This window comes from Lepisma saccharinum, chromosome 7 (genome assembly GCF_977018435.1).
Source record: "Lepisma saccharinum chromosome 7, izLepSacc3.1, whole genome shotgun sequence".
Classification (NCBI taxonomy): Eukaryota; Metazoa; Arthropoda; class Insecta; order Zygentoma; family Lepismatidae; genus Lepisma; species Lepisma saccharinum.
In genome coordinates, this window is record NC_139235.1 from 4162462 (window position 1) to 4178075 (window position 15614).

General features: G+C 39.7%; 1 protein-coding gene across 4 annotated transcripts in view; it reads left to right on the plus strand.

Moving 5' to 3' along the window:
• Trim9 (E3 ubiquitin-protein ligase Trim9) overlaps positions 1-15614 on the plus strand; it is a 593684-nt gene that overhangs the window by 397382 nt on the left and 180688 nt on the right. For all 4 annotated transcript variants that reach the window (XM_083124911.1, XM_083124913.1, XM_083124912.1 and 1 more), the window contains exon 2: positions 3517-3612. In XM_083124911.1, the coding sequence (XP_082981037.1) occupies positions 3517-3612 (96 nt within the window). The remainder of the gene's footprint in view (positions 1-3516; positions 3613-15614) is intronic.

Genomic DNA, 15614 nt, shown 5'->3' on the forward strand with positions numbered 1-15614 from the left:
GCTCCAGATATAACCGGGACGTAGTATAGTAGGCAAAGTTGGAGTAACCCATCTGAACTTCCCCTGAGTCGAGTGTGAGGGTTAAAAGCCCAGATTCAATGGCAAATAAACTTTTTTTTTGTGTAAGCATAGGACATGTATGGACCGAATGTATAGACTTTATGGCTTCTGATGCGTGCATTTCGCATACGCACATGTGCATTAAGGCAATCGTGGAAAGAACCAATGGGCGGCATCAAGCTTACGTAGTGACGCGTGGAGTTTTTATTTCAGTGTAAATGGAGTTTTTAGCTCCGGTTAAAACTCCGGAATGCTTTCAGGAAATTGGAATTTTCAATGGGCCTTCGTAACCGCCAACAGCCTGTTGATAATGTTCTTTTTAAGAGAGGGGAAAAAATGTACAGAAGAGAACGTTGGAGTGTGTAGGGCTCGTGACTGTAATGCCAAAGAGAAATGCCATTAATGAGGGGGGGAGTGTCCCTGTGAAAGTTTGGTTTCCTCTGTATCTCCGTTTCTGCTCCTTTGGGAGTTGTGCGTTCGAATGTTCTCTCTCTCTCTCTCTCTTTCAACACAGTTCGAGAAGGAAGGAGGAGACGAAAGAGGGAGAAAGAGAGGGAGAGAGAGAGAGAGGAAGACAGTGAGTGAGAGAACGAGAGATGGAAAGAAAGAGTTAGAATTGATTGGGTTGTTTGGTTTATTTTACTTCGCACTTTTGTATAATCGCGAACGTGAGGGATGACTGATGAAATTGATAAAGGCACAAGAAAAAAGACGCCAATGCGGTGGCCGCGATTCGATCCCGGAACCCCTGGCATCATAGCGAGATGTGAAAACCACTCCGTTACAGAGGTCGGCTGACGGACAACCTTTCGTCGTGTATTGTCTCTTCTCTCTCTTTTCAGCACAGTTCAATGAGGAAAGAAGAGAGAATGGAGAGAAAAATACTTTCGCGCTACTCCACAGATGGCACTAGTGTACACATAATACGTTTGGATATAGGATAAACTAGATGTGAGCTGTCTTATTCCATCTATTGCCTTTGGGCAGAATGCACTCTAGAGGTAAATAAGGCCGTAGGGATGGAAACTTAACGCTTTGTTAGATGTTTGGCGCAAGGGGGGAAGTGACCTCACATAAACAAATATGAGAATCCAGAAAGACTCACTTTGACGGACTCGGCGAGTTTTGGAACAGAAGGGAAGTTCTAAGTTTCTGGTTTTGTTCCTTTAGTTCGGAGAGTGTGCTTGTTTTGTCAGAGTTTCTGGAGTTTCAAAGAAGCTTACCCCTTCTCTTGGAACGTCTCCCTTGGTGTTGGTGGCACTGCGTTTCGTGTGCTTTCTCATACACCGATGTTAAGATTGTTTTCAAGTTTTACTCGACTAAGTGTACCGTGCGCCTTTCCTCGGACCCCTCAGGCAAATGCAAAGACGCCAATAAAATTTCTCACCACCGCGTTAAAGTCGAAAACCTAACTAAACTACAACCCAACTGTTTTCCTTTAATGTTTTGATTGCGAACCAGATCTAGACTGTACTGTGGGTGAGCGGAGCGGAACCCGACATGATAGCTAACACGCATGCGCGATTATACCGAAGTACCCTAGCTGAAGTTCCATGTTTCAATCCCAATGTGATGCAGTGATCAGGGCACATTACATTTAAGGAAGCTAAAGAAGACGAAATATATTTTGCAAGAAAAGAAACCTGTAATATGTTCAAAGTTGTATTATTACATTTATTAGCTGTTATGTTATTAAGCTTTACTTTCTATTTTATTGATATCATAAAAGTTTGTATGAGGTCAAATTGATATGTATAATATATTACAGTCTATTGTGTACAGTGTAATGTCTACTGTTAGTTTATACATATTATGTGAGCCCAGAAAGTAAACATAAGCCACTTGACGTGTTATGAATGTATATGGTCCATGCAACGATATTTCATGTATGGACGTTGATAGAAATAAGTTATACATTGTTGTTACTCGTACTAATTTTAATTTTATGCTTAGTTCAAGGAGTCAGAATACCAAGGAAATACAATCAACAATCAAACGAATGTACGTACGAGGTGGTATCATAAAGTTTTGCCTGTTGAGGTTTACTTTGTTTAATAATGGAAAGATTGAAACAATGAACATACATATAGTTTGCCTGTAGTGTCCTCTACTCAGAGTTACCCTTCCACACAGTTGCCATCACGTTCAATGCATTTGTGCCAGCGTTTTATCCAGCCCTCAAAACCAGTTTGGAAAAATTCCACAGAACGCTCCCTGCCCCAACGTATAGAGCTGTTTTAACCTCCTGTAGGTCATCAAATCTCATGCCACGAAGCACAGACTTAGCTCAGACTTTATGGTATCCCAAACTCTCAATCATTGCATGTGCTGACCCACAGGACATGTGCACTGCATCAGAAATATCCTGGATGGTGATGCGTCTATCCTCTCGAATGAGCTCATCATCCCTGTGGCGGTTGTCGTCGGTCAACGACGTTGAGGGCCTGTCACACCTTGCCATGTCCACACTTTCGGTTTCTCTCACTTTGAACTTAACTACTTAAAGTCTGAGCTAGGTCTGTGCTTCGTGGCATGAGATTGGAGGACCTACAGGGGTTAAAACAGCTTTGAAACGGTGAGGCAGGGAGTGTTCTGTGGAATTTTTCCAAACTGGTTTTGAGGGCAAATGCATCGAACGTGATGGGAACTATGTGTAAGGGTAACTCGGAGTACAGGACACTACAGGGAAACTATATCTATGTTCATTGTTTCAATCTTTCCATTATTAAACAAATTATACCTCAACTGGCAAAACTTTTTGATACCCCCTCGTACATATTGTATGCTATATACTGGAGCATAACAGAAATGAAAAAAATGTAAAAATGTAAAAATTTTCCAGTGTTGCTCATGTTACCGTATGCTCAGAGCCATTGATTAATAAATGAATTATGCGATAATAAATTTATGAAAAGAAAAGTATTGTTCGTTATTCCAATTTTTGATAAATGTTGCCTAGTACACAAATGGCCCGTTCTCAGTCTATTAATTAATACAATTACATTTCTTGTAGCACTTACATAATGAAACCATGGTTTTTGTGTTTTGAATTTAGGACTATGGTTGCAACCTTCATAATTGACACGGGATCCATAAAATTCTTGGTAATATGGTAATATCATAAGGTGTGAGAGTGTGTGTTAGTAGTCAATAGATCTTTAAAACATTACTTACCTTTTACATTATGGAAATCGCGTACATGAAGAAGAATTTAACTTTTTGTCGTATGTTATGAGATTCCTGTGATATACTGAAAATTCGTAAATTGTATTTGTAATGCGACACGAACATGGCTGCCATCTATCGGTTAACTGTCTGACTGCTTGGCGTCAACCACCAAAAGTCATCATTTCCTGTCTGGCAATTACATGTCTCTGGTGTAAGCGCAAGATTTTTCTGCAATAGTGCGTGTTAGGAAATATCATTCTGATCGTGTTTTTTCCTTCTTCTTCGCAGACGGAGTTGTCTCAAAACCTGCATCAACTTTCCGAGAAGGCCAAGTCAACGACAGAGTTCATCCAGAGGCTAAAAGGGCTTACGGATAAAGTCAACGTAAGTATTCTTTTATTTCTTGCATGTATACGTCACGGCGAAAAAGTGGCCAGGCGGATATTATCGTAGCCTAAACCGAGACCACAATTCCAAAATCCTGACGAAACTGTACCAAGTCTCGGCTAAAGTATTACAAGATGTGTTTCGTCTATGCGCCAACAACGTGCAGCGCGCTGATCTACAATGATTGTACTCTTCGAAACTGTAAGCTTTTCCTTAATGAATTTGGCATGGGGAATTCTAAAAAGGGTGGCAGGGGGCAACACTCCACATACATGTATATTTCAGATAAAGGCTCTAAAAGGGACTTATTGGATTTTGCTGTTTGGAAATTGTGAACGTGTTCTTAATGAATTTGACACGGGAAATCGAAAATGAAGTTCTACCACATGATCTGCTACATACAGATGAATTTATTATGAAAATTCACGAACTATTGGAAGATAAATCTAGCTGCTAGAGTACGTAAATATCGATATTTGGAATTTATTTTTACAATTTGTGAAAAATCTGACGAGATGGACACAAATGGATTGTATATTCGTAATCAGCATCTTCAAAGTATGTTATATCACCTCTCATTTCCAAAACAGCTCTCAACAAGTTTCATTTCGTAGAGTAGTGTTACATTGTGATTTGACTCAAACACAGAGAGACCAAATAAAAAAAGGGGGGGTTCTCCCGAAAGAGCCCACCTAATTTTGAAGGTATACGCGCTTCTGCGTAATTTAAGAACCAGGTCGTCAGTTCCGTGAATTTTGCATGTGCTTATTTATTGGCTCAAGTAAGATGATACAATGTTGTACACCCAACGGCAAAAGAAACTGTAGGCAAATTGCCCATGACCATTTTCATTTGGTCTGTTCTAAACAATGTGATGATAATAAATTATAATAAATAACGTCAATATTCAGAGGATAATCCTCCTTTGAATGAACAGAATTTCATTCCTTAAAAAACACACGATGTAGAATAGAAAAGTAATGAAAATATCGATGGACAATTTGCCTACTATTATCTTTGCCGTTGACTGTACAGTTTGACATTTGAAGCTGACCAGACTTGTTCGTTTCAATGTTGAAATTTGTTAGTTGTGGTTTTGAATGTAGTCTGTTTTTTTAGTTTTCGTTTTAAGTCCACTTTATGCACAGGAAGGCTAATCGGGACTGGCCCTACAGTTTAAAGTAAGTTCCGAACCACTTGTGCCTCCACCGGGTATCGAACCCGGGAACGAATGGAGTTTGGTGATTAGCAGATGTGGGAGAAGTGGTGTAGGATGAAAAGTGTTATATTATCATTGACGTTTGCTGTTTAAGGTACTAGGGTCGTATTTCTGGGCCCTGTTTAGGACATGCAGGAAATAGTGCAGAAGTAATGTAATACAAACGATAATTGAAAAAAAAATAAAAGCGGGAGCGAAAAAATCAGGGGAAAACCATGGCTGCTGACGGAGTGGTTCTGGTTCGAATCTTGGGTAATTAATTTGAGAATGAGAAAGACGGGAAACTACCGCCATGGACATTTTCCTTTCTTAAAAGCTGATAGAGTCCTGGTCGAACCTTCATTTTTCTCTGAAATCATAAATAAACTAAGTAAGTTAATATAATAATTAGTAAATAAATAAGTTAATAATTTGCATGTGTAATAAAGAAGAGGGATTTTTTCTGACGAAAAGGGAAATATTTGCCCTCTGAGAGGGAATTTTTACCCACAATGTCCCCCGCACTGTACCCTTACATTCGAACGAACCAGACATGGTGGTGAAAACTGCAAAAAAAAAAAAGGTCCGCTTCTGAACCCGAACGTATTGGAAAAGACATACGAAGATGGGAAAAGGGAGATCTTTGAAAGCAGCGTCAATCATAGACAGAAAAGACGCGCGTTCCCCTCTTATGAAGATCTGCGCTCGACCGCCAGAGGGCCGCATGCACGAACGCTCCCGTCGGGAGGAAATGGAAAACCGCCCGCCTGGAAAGGGGCCGACGCCGCCGCTAAAAGGAGTCCTCCTTTGGAAGCGCTCGGAAAATAAGTGACATCGTAGTTATGGACCCCTTCCCCCCTGAACACCAAAGAAAGGGAGAAATCTGGAGCTGAAAAATTCCGGTTCCGCAGATACGTGTATGAAAATTTCATGATAGCTATTCGTGTTCACGGATCGGCGAGTTCAAAGGTTAAATTGCTTTGAATGCAGCCTTCGTCTCCCCTCCTCCTACCTCCCCTGATCCAGAAGTTAAGGGTCCCCCCCTCTTAACGATCCTGTGCTGACATTCAACCCCCAAAACAGTTGTCCCACCTGAAATACGATAACTACTAATACAGCCATGAGTGAAATATGTTTGATTAAGATTCATTGCACTAGGGAAGGTAAACTTGTACTTGGAATCATCCACAAGGGCCCTGGTAAACTCTATGACATGGGTGGACCTTCCCGATGGCGCAGTGGTAGCGTCGTCGCTTCGCAATCAAGGGGTCCCTGGTTCGATACTCGGTGGAGGCACATAGTGGTTCGGATCCCACTTTAAACTGTAGGTCCAGTCCCGATTAGCCTTATTGTGCATAAAGTGGACTTAAAATACCAAATCAATCAATCAATCTACGGCACGGCAGCAGGAGCGTATATTCGAGACTAGCTATGCTATCTGCGAAGCCTGAAAACTAGAGAATAGAATACAGAAGAAAAATCTATTAAATTGTGACTAAAAGTAGATGATGGTGATTCTGGAGTTGGCAACCTGATTTCTCAGGAATTTTCAACCTGATTTGTTATGAGCTGGCAACCTAGCTGCCGTTGGCATGGCAACGATACTTCCTTGAAGACGCCGAGAAAGAGCAAAATGTGTGTGTATCCATTTATACACGGTGTTCAGGTACTCCTACTTCCATAACCACATGTCATAGTGACATAGCCCATATCTTGGACTTAGCATACGCCACTGCACGGCAGCACGTGCTAACGAAATCCTATTAAAAAAAATAGGTGAGGTTATGCCAGGCGACTGTGAAGGCCAAGGAAGAAGATGTGTGCAACCCACATAACAACGCTGAGTTGCTTATTGCAGACAGTGAAAGGATATTCATTCCTATGAAGACAGAGCAATATAGCTGTAACAATAGCAACAGGCAATAAGGATAAAGATAAACAATTAGAATTTCTGCTTCACAGTGAACATTTTCAAGTAGTCGTATCGAGACGGGTCAGGTTTCCTGAATTTAATCAGTTCATATGTAAAATATATGAAAATTACATCGAAACCAGAATAGCTTTCCTATGCATGCGACAGGCCCGTGTCATTTTTAGGATATTCTAAGTATTATGTCAAAATCCTAATGGACCAGGGTGGCGACAGGCCTGGAAAACCTGGAAAATCGGGAAAAGTCAGGGAATTTAAGGTGTCAAAAAAAGTCAGGGAAATGTCAGGGAATTTCGTCTTCATTGACTTCTTTTTTATTTATTTATTTAAAGATATCCTTATGGAACTCTGCACGGGAGCAGGAAGTCTCGTTCGTAAGTTTCGGCATCAACTTTTAGGCCCCTTTTATGCGCAACACAACCATGGCGCCAGAAACCAGTGATGGCAGGAGGAGAGAGAGAGAAATTTCTCTCGCCCGGGCTTCTCGGAGGGAATTTTAAATTCGAACACTCTTTGGAGGAAAATTGTTATAACTCTGGCACTATGGGAGCAATCTACTTCGGATAACTTTTGTTTTGCAGCTAAAACATCAGCGCATGCAACCGTGTACAATTCAGAATGCCGAACCGAGGAAGGGGAGTTTGGGGGGCACGACCTCCGAATTTCAATGGAAAAAAGCAAAAATCTGGAGTTTGCCCCCTCTTCTCCCACTATTTTGGAGAGAAGGCTCGAACTTTAGTATTCTCTTCAAAGAATGGACATTTCTCAAGAGAATGAAATATGTTTCATGTTCTTGGGTGCCATATAAGTTGAATGATGAGCCAAAATGTGATTATTTTTTTATGAAAAATAGGTAATTTGCAATTTTGGAGGAAAATTGTTATAACTCGGGCACTATGGGAGCAATCTACTTCAGATAAGTTTTGTTTTTCAGCTTAAACATCATAGCATGCAACCGTGTACAATCCAAAACGCCGAACCGAGGAAGGGGGTTTGGGGGGCGCGACCCCGAATTTCAATGGAAAAAACATAAATTTGGAGATTGCCCCCTCTTCTCCCACTATTTTGGGGAGAAGGCGCGAACTTTAGTATTCTCTTCAAAGAATGGACATTTCTCAAGAGAATGAAATATGTTTCATGTTCTTGGGTGCCATACAAGTTTAATAATGAGCCAAAATGTGATTATTTTTTTTTTACGAAAAATAGGTAATTTGCATTTTTGGAGGAGAATTGTTATAACTCGGGCACTATGGGAGAAATCTACTTCGGATAAATTTTGTTTTGCAGCTAAAACATCAGAGAATGCAACCGTGTACAATTCAGAACGCCGAACCGAGGAAAGGGGGTTTGGGGGGCGCGACCTCCGAATTTCAATGGAAAGAAACAGAAATCTGGAGTTTGCCCCCTTCTCCCACTCTTTTGGGGAGAAGGCGCGAACTTTAGTATTCTTTTTATAGATTGGACATTTCTCAAGAGAGTGAAACATGTTTCATATTCTTGGGTGCCATACAAGTTTAATAATGATCCAAAATGTGAATACTTTTTTTACGAAAAATAGGTAATTTGCATTTTTGTAGGAGAATTGTTATAACTCGGGCACTATGGGAGGAATCTACTTCGGATAAGTTTTGTTTTGCAGCTAAAACATCAGAGCATACAAACGTGTACAATTCAGAATGCCGAACCGAGGAAAGGGGGTTTGGAGGGCGCGACCTCCCAATTTCAATGAAAAAAAAAACAACAAAAATCTGGATTTGTGTCCCCCTTCTCACACTATTTTGGGGAGAAGGCGCAAACCTTAGTATTCTCTTCAAAGAGTGGACGTTTCCAAAGAGAATGAAACATGTTTCATGTTCTTGGGTGCCATACAAGTTGAATAATAAGCCAAAATGTGAAACTCTTTTTTTTTTTTTTTACGAAAAATAGATAACCGTGTACAATTCAGAACGCCGAACCGAGGAAGGGGGGTTTGGGGGCGCGACCACCGAATTTCAATGAAAAACCCCACAAAAACCGGGGGAGTAAAGGTTAAGCCTCTAAATATTACGTAAAAATTTCATGGAATTATCATTTTTTCTTGTCCATATGGGAGTAGTAAGGGGACTTGTCAACAGATGGAGGGGATAAGAGCAGGTGGCGCCGGCCGATAGTTGTCAGAGTCGTAATTAGGCATTTTGTTGGAGAAACTGAAGGAACATGGAAACAAATAGGTTCCATTGATACATACGATTTTTGTCGAATATCGCCACCCGACAAAGTATCTCACAGAAATTGCATGGACTGCAACATCCAACAAAAATCGTATGCATAAACAAGAAGAGCTTTAGACTGCAAATATGCTGCTGGAATTTTATTACTCTTCTGGCTCACTTCACCTTATTTAATGTACCAGTGCTTACGAAGATCTTCATCATCCTGACGTATTACTGGTTTCGCACAAGTTAACATACGTTTACAATGACATTGCACTATTCTTAGATATCAAGAAGAATCCAACCAAACGGGATATATATTGAATACTATCACGAAAAAGTAAATCATAAATCTGCATTGGTGAACGTTATAAAAATTGGCAAGTGCATGCTCCCAACCTCAAATTTACTACAACACTATTATTGCAATGAAATTAATTCCACTCTCTGTCCTGTCTGTTTAAACTCGTGAGAGATGGTCATTAATCTCTCACTGAGTAAGGTTAATGTCCAATATTATGAAACAAAATACTAATAATAAATACATAAATATTTCAATATCATATTTACTCAAATCATTCAATCATAAAAGCAAATCACTTTCTTCAAGAATTGATTTTTCTCTGCCAGCCCTGCTACATTTTCACTTTCCATTTACTGATTTATACGAGGGATGGCCAGAAAGTAATTTCCTATTAGTAGGGACATTGATTTTTCGCAAACGCCAAAACCGTGCAAAATGGTAATTGCTGCGAAGTTATGTTTAGGAATGGGCAGTGATGTCTGGACACATTTTTTGCCCGTTTGAAATATCGAAATATTGCGAATTTGGCATAAAATGCGAATTGTTGGCGTTTTTAGCGATTTTTTGAAGAAATGTCCTAAAACAACGAAAAATTTCATGAAATCCAACATTTTTGTCTTTTCTAGGACATGTTTGTGTACATAGAACATGCAAGTTTTCCAACATTTTATTCAAGAGTAAACTATAGGGTTATACGTACATTGAATAATTCCGACAGCCACATTAAATCATGTATTTCCCACGATTTTTGCAACTTCTATCAAAACCATTTGCATCACAGAGCAAAGTGGCAGGGTTCTAACAGGAGATTGAGTGCATATCTACCGTCACACGGGAGCTACATCTTCGTATTTGTCGTACGAGATATGTTTTGATTACCAAGCTAAGTGCGCGCCATCGGCATTTGTCGAGCGAGTAATAATGGAGCTCAGTCGTTAGGGTATCTTGACTACTATGCGAGAGACCGGGGTCGATCCCTGCGGGGGAGAACCGGGATGTTTTCCACCTATTCAAACTGCTCCGGCACCCACCCAGCATCATATGAAGCGGGTACCTTGAGGAAACTTTGAGGGATAAAGTTAGTCAGGAGCGTGGTGCTGATCACATTACCCCCACCTTCAGCCGTGATCAAGAAAGTGTGGTGCCCTAACTCCACACCCCTATACACCTTCATGGAAAAGTGCAAGGGAGCACTTTACTTTTACTTCCTCAAAAATCTGTTCCAACATATCAAACTGTCACGAAAATACTAGACCATGTGACCTACAATATAAAATAATAGTTTAAAAGCACAATGGAGTATTAAGTTTTGCTATATTTGGCAGATAAATGTTCTAAAACAAAAACGCGAATTTTGGAAATGTAACACTAACAAGTCAAAATAGAAAATGCTAATTTTTGGTGCCATAATATATTGGTATCTGTCACGTGAGATTGATTTATTTTAATTTTTTGGGTGCGTCGCCACTTATGGTCATTATGCACCCTTCAGTATATACGAGGAAAATTCCATTATCTAAAATCCTTACCTTAAAATTAAGAAAGGGGTATGGAAAATAACTTTCCCAAAATAACTTTCAAGATATCAAACTCTCACTAAGAGACATAAGCCATGTGACTTACAATTTGAAACAGTATAGTTTAAAAACACCATGAAGGTATAATTTCAGATATTGGGCAGAAAATGCGCTAAAATGAAAATGTGAATTTTGAGAAAAATAACACCCAGTAGTAAAAAATAAAAAAAATAAGAAAATGCACCAATTTGAAAAAAAAATAATAAAATATCAAGGTCCCTACCGATTAGGCATAAATAAAACAAGAATATCATTTGTAATTTATAGCATTAGTAACAGTGAGTCCTAACCTAATTTTCGGCATAATCACCACCGTTGTTCTGGCATTTGTCGTAGCAAGGCACTAAATTTTGTATGCCCATGTTATATGTGTCTGACAGCAGAGACTGGATCTATCTGTACAGCAGTGTAGCTGTCAAATCCTTGCCCTGCCAGAAACCTCTTCAGTTAAACAAAGAGATGAAAGTCGGTACATTCAAGGACAGGGCTATACATGGAGTGGTCCAAGATCTCTCACCTTAAGTGATGCAAAGGGCCCGTGGGTACTCGGCTGGATGGGGTTGTGCACATTCGATTGGCCTTCCGTGAATTGTCTGCACCATCGTCTGACCATACTATCACTCACGACGTCCGGTCTGCACACCTCACATGATTGCTGGTGCAATCTTTAACCTAGAACTGTCCTAAAACGGCTGCATTGCAACTGTACCAGATTACAACTGCATGCCACTTCTTCCTGCCTGCATGTGTATGTGTGTCGCTCTCCGACCACTAGTGCTGCGTATAGGCACCATTGGAGCTTTTTTCAGGATGCCCCTCGTATATGAACTTTCAGAAGCTTTTATTATTAGAGTGTTCCTGTTTTAATGTGTGGTTTAACTAAATCAGGTACCTATACAATGCAATTCTATAAATGCCTTGCGTTAAATTTCTAATACCTACATACCCTTTTCGTCAGCAATAATGGTATAACTGCATGTTGTCAGTTTCACAGTACTTTACTTGGATATACTGTACTGAAGCAGAAATCCTATTGATAATGTAAGGAAATATGACACTTTATTTTGCTCGATTCAGTTGTTTCACTTATATGCAAGAGTTAAGTTGTTTGCTTTACAGAGAAGAGAGAAGTAGCTTTATGCATTGAAAAATGAGTCCGCACTCATGGTTCTTGCAAGCAGAGGGTTCCAAACCTCAGTGGAAATATCAACATATAATACCGAGAATGTATAAGGAGACTGATAAATTACAAATTGTACAGGGTGTCTATAAAGTCATTTAACATTTCTGCATGAACAGGATTTATGGTGCAAAATACAATATGTACTGAAACATATATCACAGTAGGACACAAAATCAGTATAACTCAATGTGACCACCCCTCAAGTCTAGGCACATATGCCAACAATCCACCATAGCCCGAAACACCTTCTCCAACATAGCTGGTGTAATCTCAGCAACTGCGGCCGTAATGCATTGTTTCAACTGGGCTATGCTTTGAATCCTCGCCCCGTACACCTTACACTTGATAAACTCTCAAATGTAAAAGTCTAATGGGGACAGATCGAGAGGGAGAGGGGGGGGGAACTCCCCATTGCGAGACACGACCAATCCATCTACCGGTAAAAACTTCATTTAGGTGATCACAAACGATGATGCCAAGATGGGGTGGTGCCCCATCCTGTTGGTGCATAGTAAGAAGCTTGGTGTGCCCCAATCCACCATGCTATGAGCCACAGTTGGTAGATGCTGGGATTATGGATGTGGTGGGGATACGTGTGATCGCGTCCTGTACATTTTCCACAATTTGTGGTGTTATGGCTGGCCTACCAGGACGTTCTTCATCCTCAACAATACCTATTCACTTGAATTTGTTGACCAGGTTCTTAATAGCCAGTCTGGTGGGGCCTGGTTTTCTGAATTTCAGAGTGAAGTCCATCCGCACCTGTTCATATGTCATTCCACGCAGACGAGCACAAACAACGGCTATTCTCTCTTCTATAGAGTACATTTTATCAGATCACTTGGAAAAAAGAAAAGGTTTGTCATTAGTTCATTGAAATGTATTTCTTAGTCAATCACTCTTCACTCTTATCTCATTCAGTCGTAACTTTAAAAATAATCAAGTATTTTATTTTAAACTTACTGTGTGTGACAGAATTCCGTAATCCTTCCCTAGCTTGTGTATTGTAATAATTTTCCAAATTCACTATTTTGCAGTTTGAATTAATATCATAGAGAATAGAGAAATTAAGTCAATTTCATAGAAGATAATATTGGTACTTAACACAACCATACGTGGATCTGTATGAGTTTATTATTTCCATTTGCAAAAACATCAATTTAGTTTAGTTTGTAATTGTCAGGGGAAAATGTAAATTTTGTCCTGGAAAACCTGGAAAAGTCAGGGAATTTTATTTCTGCTTGTTTGTAGCCACCCTGTGGACGCTCCATTACCTTTTGTTATTAGAAGTAATAGTAGTACTACCCATACAGCTCAAATCTCTAAGGGTAATCCATAGGATATCCACAATGTCCAGATCAGATCCATGGGATATCCCGTTTTGGATATCGAGGGGATCTCCTGTCCTGGATATTGGTATTTATTAAAAATTTGCAATAAATGTTTTGATATTCATGTAAAGATTCATTCAGGACTCAAATTCTGTGATGCAATACTGAAACGTTACATAAAAATATCTCCCAAAGAATTGCGTCGTTGGTAAGCTTATTGTCTTTTCAACGAGTCACGCATGCGCGCCAGACCAGGTGAGATTTTCTTTTCCTCGAACACAACGCCAGACGCCTTTCTTGCATTGAGGACGTTAACTTAATTAGCAGTGGTAGTGAAGAATAAGCTCTGCATATTCTGCTTATCATTGATATGCGTGTGAACTCAAAGCATTTTTCGGATGTGTAGATGTGTGTGTGAATTTGTATGCGTCAGTGCGTGAGTGTGAGAGAGAGAGAGTGTGAGTGAGAGGTAGAGAGAGTGGAGTACTTCTTGTAAGCATGTGTAACCGAGATCTTCGATATGTGTATATCTAGTCCAGGAATGTTCTTTTTGTATCCAAAGTACGCGTATGTGCGAAAAATATCATCATAACGTCGAAATTAGGTACAATTTTAGTCCGGCCTTATCCACAGTGAAATAAAAATATCCAGATAATGTCCCTATCACGTAAACCCATGACCAAAGGCATCCATAGTATGTCCAAAACACGTCCAAAAATGATCCACACAATGTCCAAAACATATCCTTCCAGGATATTCTATGAATGTGGCCTGGACGGACATATGGATATCCAGGGGATGTCCTATGGATGTCTATCGGACATTCCTAGAAATTTTGTGTGCTGTACGGGTGGTAGTATTACTGTGAATATGTCATTAGGTCGCAAATCCAGCATTTATATTAGCACACATTTGAAGACTCGAACGGCATTATAAAGAGGGTAACGTAACCTTTATAATTCTGTAGGACTAACGTACAGCTACCTCCTTTGTTTTTGCACATGCAGCATTGCTGCATAGAATTTCGGTATTTCTTATTGAAGATATTCCTGATCCGTCGACATGCTCTCTCTCTCTCTCTTTCTCTCTCTTTTCTCTTTCTCTCTATTTCTCTTTTTCTCCCTCCCTCTCTTTCTATATTTCTCTTTCCCTCTCTCTTTCTTTTTCTTTATTTATCTTTCTCTCCTTCTCGCATTCTTTCCCTCCCTCTCTCTCTTTTTCTCTTTCTCTCTTTCTCTCTCTTCTTCGCTCTCTTTCCCTCTCTTTCCCTCTCCCTTTCTCTGTCTCATTATTTCTCTCCCTCCCTCTTTTTCTCTTTCTCTCTTTCTTTCTCTTTCTCTCTCTTCTTCTCTTTCTCTCTATTTCTCTTTCCCTCTCTCTTTCTCTCTTCTCTTTCTCTCTCTTTCTTTCTTTCTTTCTTTCCCTTTCCTTCCCTCTCTTTCTTTCTCTTTCTCTCTCTTCTTCTCTCTCTTTCTCTCTCTCTCTCTCTCTCTCTTTTGCATGCATTCAAAAGGGTTAAGAGTCAGAATAGCCATACGCTAAACTTACACCTTGAATAAAGATGAAATTGAATCCACATGAATGCAGATATCAGGGCAATCTAGAGTTTTCATCATATCTGTAGACTCGCGTACTATCGACGTGGCCTTTGGCCACGTCTCGTACGCTCGCCGATGTCCTTCACTTATTTGGAAAGTTTTGAACGTAACTTTACATGTTTACGGGCTCTAATATGGTACAAATATTCAAAATATTATTGCCAATTTTCTTAATAATAAAGTGAGTAAGTAAGCAATAACCGTTTCAAAATAGTTAGACTTCTTGTATAAACGAATTCAATAGCGACACTAAATTGAAAAAGCAATATTTACTTTTTTTGTCATTTTCACATTTTTGAACGTAATTGAAGAATAATTGTTTTCCGTCATTCCCCTAAAATTCCTACCTTGCCTCTGTAATAAATTCTGATGCTCGTATTTTGAAATTCGAAAAGTCTAGCATAATTCCCTTACAGTAGTTTTCGGGGTGAAAATAAACTTTTTTTAAGTTCCCTAGCAACGTCCGTTTCCATGGACAACAACAGGCACGGCAAGCTCTAAGGAATTGCATGTTATTATACCCCCTAAATATTTAGTTAAAACAAGCACGATGTAGATAATAATTTACGCATTGAGTATAACAATATATACGTAATTGTATCTGGGCTGAAACTCCTTATTATGTAGATGTCACCCTTGTTTCAGGCACCTATTCGAAACCATGAGTTCATTCATCTGTGTGCTAT